General features: G+C 44.5%; 1 protein-coding gene across 1 annotated transcript in view; it reads left to right on the plus strand.

Moving 5' to 3' along the window:
- Window positions 1–6596, plus strand: part of LOC144499030 (uncharacterized) — a 32444-nt gene extending 25848 nt beyond the window's left edge. The window contains exons 7-9 of the mRNA XM_078221084.1: window positions 300–355; window positions 1340–1494; window positions 5790–6596. Coding sequence (XP_078077210.1) covers window positions 300–355; window positions 1340–1493 — 210 coding nt within the window. The 3' untranslated portion in view covers window position 1494; window positions 5790–6596. The remainder of the gene's footprint in view (window positions 1–299; window positions 356–1339; window positions 1495–5789) is intronic.
- Window positions 6597–6935: the final 339 nt, after the last annotated feature.

Below are 6935 nucleotides of genomic sequence, written 5' to 3' on the forward strand. Positions count from 1 at the left end.
CACATCCCCACCTGTTGCTTAAGGGATCAAGAAGGTGGAGACTCATGTGGAGGCCACTGATATTATTGGGTCATTCCATTCATTGTGTTGTTAAGCAATTTGAGGTGTAGCACTGCACTGGGTGCTGCGTTTTGATGTAATGTTGAATCGAGGCCCCGTCTGCTCCCTCAGGTGGATCACTTGGTGCTCGCTCCAACTCATTGTTACCAATATTTTGTGTGACTGCGTTTGTGTTTATGAATCAGTCAATGACACGGAGCAATGGTATACATGTAAGTTCTATCTGTGGATTATTGCAGGAAGGCGAGGCAGACTTTGCTGAAACTGATGACTGGCTTCATATAAATCCTGAAAGGTAAGCTTCTGAACACTGAAATAATGAGGCACTTCTCTTTTGTAATTGGTGCGCATCAGGCTGGCACGGTGGCACAGTGGTTAGCACTGCTGCCTCACAGCGCCAGGGACCCGGGTTCAATTCCTGGCTGTAACAGTCGCAGTAACTTCATTGCGGTGTTAATATAAACCTACGTGTGACACTAATAAACTAAATGGTGGACAGGAAGAAGCTGTGGGTTATTTGCTCATTTGAAAACCTCTGTATGGCACTTCACTGAGATTCCATACATCCATCTAAGTGACACTGCCTGTTTGAGGATGCTGGTGCCGTAATCCACTCTCTGTGCCCTTCCTTATCTCTGAGATTTGATGTCACAAGCACTTCCCTTGTTGGCTTTTTAGCCTTCACTGTTCTTACTCTTAAATTGATTCAGAGCTTCAAGACTCAATGTGATTGACTCTAAACTGTCCTCTGAACAAGGGCAACTAGGGTGGGGCAATAAATGCTGGGCCAGTCACCGACGCCCATGTCCCACGACTGAATAAAAAAATAACTTGCCCTTTGCCAAGTAAGTCACTGTTAGCTGCCCCTCTCCTCAGTGTGGATCGATTCCAACATCTTCTAAGTCTCTCCAAGGTCAGGCAGGTGGACGGGAGTTTTGGGATCGATCATCCACGATTTGTGAATGGTGGAAAAGTCTCAAGGGGCTGAGTGGCCTCCTTCTGTCCTTCCCCCACCTTCCCAGCCCCCTTCACTCTGGCACTCACGTTGTGGTGCTGCACCTGCCAAGAATAATTGGGGATCCTCCCCCAAACATCGGCGACTCTGGTGTTGGATGCTGCTGTTGGGTGGAACTCCAGTGGGTCTCAATCTCTGGTTTTATAAACTGAGCTTAAAGTCAACGTAAACATTTTTATTGTGAACTCCTTTCCACCAGATGTTTCGTGTCTCTTACAGAGGGGCGCAGTTTCCCCGAGATTTTAAAGTGGTTTCCTTTGGCAGGTTGAGGTGTCGCACAGCTTCGCCCGGCCGTGAGGGACAGGCACAGGGTTACTTCAACGACCTCCCACCCGTGAAGCGCAAGGAAATATCGTCTCCCAGTACGGGCAGGAAGGTTGTCAATTACTTCTGGCTTCCCGCAGACAATGGTGATTAAGGTAAAAAAAACACGACAAGCATCAATTCTAAAGTCGGGACACCATTACTGAATATTGCTACTGCTTTAGTTTGGAACTGACAGCCAAACATGGTTTGGTATTCACCTTTCGACCAACATCACACAACAAAAATCTTGCTATTTACTACACTGCTGTTTGTGGAGACTCAGTGTGCACAGGTTGGCTCCAATGCTAGACTCAGAATAATAAAGCGCTGAAGGAGGCCATTCGGCCCATTGTGTCTGTGCTGACTCCTTGAAAGAGCCATTCAATTAGTTTCGCTCCCCTCGTCGTTTCCTATGGCTCTGCAAGTGTTCCCCTTCGAAGTATTTTTGTAAGTTACTCTCAAATCTGCTTTCAAGTTGCACATTCCAGATCACAACTCAATGCATAAAAACATGTTTCTTCATGTTGCCTCTGGTTCTTTTACCCATCACCTTAAATCAGTGTCCCGTGGTTACTGACCCTCCTGCCACTGTTCATTGTTTAAAACCGTTCATGATTTTAAACGCCTTTATCAAATCATCCCTTAGCCTCTCTGCCCTAAGCTTCTCCAGTCTCTCCACAATTGAAGCTCCTTACTCCTGGAACCATTCTAGTAAATCTCCCCTGCATCTTCCCCAAAGCCTTGGCATCCTTCCTAATAAAGTACGTCTCCAGAATTGAGCACAAATCTGGGGCCTGGCCAACGTTTTATAAAAATTTAGCATTACTTCCTTGCTTTTGCGCTCCATGGGCCGGATTTTCCCTTCCGAAGCAGGTACCTAGAGTCAGGAACTTTCCCGACTCACTAGACCCATCTCCATAAAAAGTATTCCAAATCACATGATTTCCGCTCTGGGGGAGGGAGGGTTGGGATGGGCTCGGGGAAAGCAGAGCATAGGGGGCAACAAGAACCTTAGTTAGGCCGCACTTGGAATATAGTGTTCAATTCTGGTCACCACACTATCAAAAGGATGTGGAGGCTTTGGAGAGGGTACAGAAAAGATTTACCAGGATGTTGCCTGGTATGGAGGGTATTAGCTATGAGGAGAGGTTGGAGAAACTTGGTTTGCTCTCACTGGAGCGACGGAGGTTGAGGGGAGACCTGATAGAAGTCTACAAGATTATGAGAGGCATGGACAGGGTGGATAGTCAGAAGCTTTTTCCCAGGGTGGAAGAGTCAATTACTAGGGGGCACAGGTTTAAGGTGCGAGAGATGTATGAGGCAAGTTTTTTATACAGAGGGTGGTGGGTGGCTGGAACTCGCTGCCGGGGGAGGTAGTGGAAGCAGGTACCATAGTGACTTTTAAGGGGCGTCTTGACAAATGCATGAATAGGATGGGAATAGAGGGATACAATCCCCGGAAGGGTAGGGGGCTTTAGTTCAGTCGGGCAGCATGGTCAGTCCAGGCTTGGAGGGCCAAAGGGCCTGATCTTGTGCTGTAATTTTCTCTGTTCTTTGTAAGGGTGGACAAGTGCCAAGGTGGGCTGGTTAGAAGGCCAGTCTTGGTTATCTGGGACTTTATCCCAGTTATTTCGGAAGCTGTTAGGCCCTCCAACTCCCACCCCTCCACCAAGCCCCATAGCACCTCATAGCTTCCAGCCCAACTCATGCTCCCATGGCCCTTCATTGCCAAATAATTTCCTCCACCCCACTCCGTGGCATTGCATACACTCATGCCAACTCACCGAGTATCCACCTCAGGAACTATGTAGAGATGAGAAACCAATGAACCTCTAACAATTTCACTCCTACAGTGAAAAAATCTCCCATTCTAGAAACCTATTCAAAGATTTTACGAAGTACTGACGAAGGGTCATCTAGACTCAAAACGTTGGCTCTATTCTCTCCCCACAGATGCTGTCAGACCTGCTGAGATTTTCCAGCATTTTCTGTTTTTGTGTCAAAGATTTTAAATCTCATGGGGATTAACATCTTATAAAAACAACCATCTACTCTCTCTCTGGTAGTCACTCGAAGCCTGGAGAACAAGAATACTTGTAATAAAGTATACTCATGGCAAGAACCTGGACGTGGCATCTTTTAACACGGGGAGGCTGTTACTCTGCAAGCAATACACAGATGTGGCTGACCAAGCGACTCTTCCACTCTTACAGCCTGCCATACTGGAAGGGTGGCATGGTGGCACAGTGGTTAGCACTGCTGTCTCACAGCACCAGGGACCCAAGTTCAGTTCTGTCTTCGGGTGGGTCACTATTTGTGTGGAGTTTGCACTCTCTCCCCATGTCTGCGTGGGTTTCCTCCGGTTTCCTCCCACAGTCCAAGATGTGCGGGTTAAGGTTGTTTGGCTATGCTAAGTTGACCCTAGTGTCAGGGGGATCAGCAGGATAAATGTGTGGGCTTACGGGAATAATTCCCGGGTGGGATTGTGGTTGGTACAGACTCAATGGGCCTAATGGCCTCCTTCTGCACTGTAGAGATTCTATGGATTCTAAGGATAGGCAGTTTGATAAATCAACCTGTTGGTCAATGTTTTGAATGCCACAGTGGGATTGAAACCTAGAGCTTCTGGTTTAGAGGTATAGACACTACCACTGCACCAGAAAACCTCCTCGAGCTGCTCTTCAGATGCCACATCAAAGGGAGAGACTCCTTTAATAGCTCTTTAAACTGTCAATCAAACAGTGAACTCAGAACCCTCTTCCGAGATAATTACAGCTTTTGAAATTTGGCCAAATATGACATGATAGCCTTGGAAAAATGGCAACAAAGACTTCTATTGAAGCTGCATGACTGGAATAAATGTGGGCAACAGGTAGTAATTATTACCCAAACTTAATTGCCCTTAAGTAGGGGTTAGTCACCTTCTTAAACTGCAGTAGTCCTTGTGTAGGTACACGCACGGTGCTGCTGGCAATGGGAGTTCCAGAATTTGACAAGGAAGATGCAGTTCTAATTTGGAATGGTGTGAGACTTACAGGTGCTGGTGTTCAAATGCATCTGCTGTCCATGTTCTTCCAGATAATAGAGATTGTGTTTGAAAAATATTGTCAAAGAAACCATGGCAAGTTGTTGCATTGCATCTTGTATATGGTATACATTGTGGCCACGGTGCCCTTCTGGTGGAGGGAGTGAGTGCTCAAGGTGGTGGATGGGTTGCCAATAAAGCAGTCTGCTTTGGTTCGAACAGTGTCAAGCATCGAGTGTTGTTGCACTGATGTGAGCAAGTGGCATATTCCATTACACTTCTAACTTGCATCTTGTATTGGGGAATCAGGAAGTAAAATATAATTGCAAAATTTCTAGCCTCAGACCTCCTCCAGAATCCTTATAGTTATTGGAACAGCTCAAGTGACATTTCAACTAATTGGCAGCCTTTGCTGGAGTTAATGGGTTTGAGATGAAAATCAAGGGAAGCGATTTAATTTCATTCAAACTCTGATATCTGTACCCATATCACACCAAATCCTGTTTACCCATCATACTGTTCATTGATCTACATTGGCTCCCAATGTATAAAACTCTCATCCTTGTTTTCCTATCCCTCCATTTAAATTTGTAATCTTTTCCAGCCCCACAGCTTTGCAAGGGAAGAGAATGGCCACGCTCACCCCAAAACAGGAAAATCCCACCTAAGGTCAACAGACCTTTGCATGGTCTGCTCTGTGATTCCAGTGACAGGCAGGACAAAAAAAATCCTTTCTCCCCTGCCTGCCCCCCCGCCCTTCCAATCTGCTAGTTCGCAACAGATCTAGGCATGACAATTTCTGTAATGCCGCTGAGTTAAAATACTTTCGGAGTTGTAATTGGAGACTGGTGCGACACATTCACCAGAATAAGACAAGGACTTAAATTATAATCACAGGTCACAAACTAAACGCGTTTCCTTGAATGTGATAAAGGGAAAATTGAGCTGCTTAAATGATGGGAAGATTTGATGAGAGATTTTCTCTATTGAGAGAATCCAGAACATGACTAAGATTAGAGCTGGATAGAGAGGGGCAATGTCAGGAAGCACTTCCTCACGCAAAAGGGTAATAAAAATTTGGAGCCCACCTCTAAAACATTGTAGGTGCTTGGGTTCAATTGGAACTTCAAAGACAGATCAATTAGGATTATCTGGTATGGAAAGCATGTAGGGATTTGGTGTAACAGTGGGCAAATGGAGAAGCGTCAGCATAGCATTTTCACCTCAGAATCCAGAGATTATGGGTTCAAGTCTCTCCTCCCCTCCCCCCAAGTCTTAAGCACATATTCTAAGGTTGCCCCTTCTCCTCAGTACTGCTTTTCATGTTCTTGTGCACCAAATGAGCATTCATGGTTCATGTCACAATCAACCTGTGCTTTCTAGCTTTCAGGTGAAGATAAGCAGCAACATCCAAAAGGAAAGATGAAATCTCAACTATTTAGTGAACCTTGAAGAGAAGAGAATGCAAGAACTGCTGTAATCCATCAGAAGTAAAGATGTGCAGTTTAGCTAAGCCACCATGTCAATGTTCGTTGAAGATCTGAGGATTAGTTTAAATGTCAAGTTACATCAACACCACTGTACAGAAACAGATCTGTTGGTTTAAACTGGTCTATGCTTCACATGAACCTCCTCCCATTCTTCACCTTACCTGATAACATCTTTCTATTCCTTTCTCCCCATTTAGCATTCCCTTAAAATGCAGTGATGCCATGTCTTAGCCATTCTATGATGACAAATTCCACATACCACTACACTAAGAAATTTCTCTGATTACTGTATCTTTTTACCAAGTTCTCAACTCCCTCACAGTAGATACATCTTAGCCCGATGCCTCCAAGGACAGGAGTATTAAACCAGATAAATGGCAAGTATTTAATACCAAATACTGGCCCTTTAAGTCCACAAGACCTAATCACTATATAGAAGCAGAGGTCAAAGATCAACTGCTACAGAATTTCCTCAGGTCATTTTGAACAGAGTTGTTACTCTAGAGACTGGTGGAATTGATACGAGAAAAACTACTTATAATTTCCAACACTACAGCAGAGGGAGGGCAATTAGTCATTCTTGATTAGAGCTACCAATCCTATTCCTCTGCTTTATCCACCACTTTTAATTCTCTGGAAATTGGATCATTTACCCTACATGGTGTCAAACTATATTTAAATAAAAATTCACAATTTTGATTAAAGCACTGTGTCCATATATGCAAATTCTTTAAGGTGCAAGGCAAGCCAATAAGGTGTGAAAAAAGATGAGTTACTTCAGTTTAAGTTGCTGAGATGATTTATAAACTTAACTGAAATATAATGGACAATTCTGACACCACACTTCAGGACACGTGTAAACAGCCTTAGGGTTCAGAGGTAAAATAGATGAGGAATTGGAGATTGGAAACACTAGGGCTGTTCTCTCTGGAACGGAGTGCATCAAGGTGATCCAATATCAGGTTTTCAGGATGAGAAATGTTGATTAAAAAAACGAGTTCCCTCTGTTGAGTGTACCAATAACTCAGGTAATAGGTGG

This window comes from Mustelus asterias, chromosome 9, assembly GCF_964213995.1.
Source record: "Mustelus asterias chromosome 9, sMusAst1.hap1.1, whole genome shotgun sequence".
In the NCBI taxonomy this organism is placed as follows: domain Eukaryota; kingdom Metazoa; phylum Chordata; class Chondrichthyes; order Carcharhiniformes; family Triakidae; genus Mustelus; species Mustelus asterias.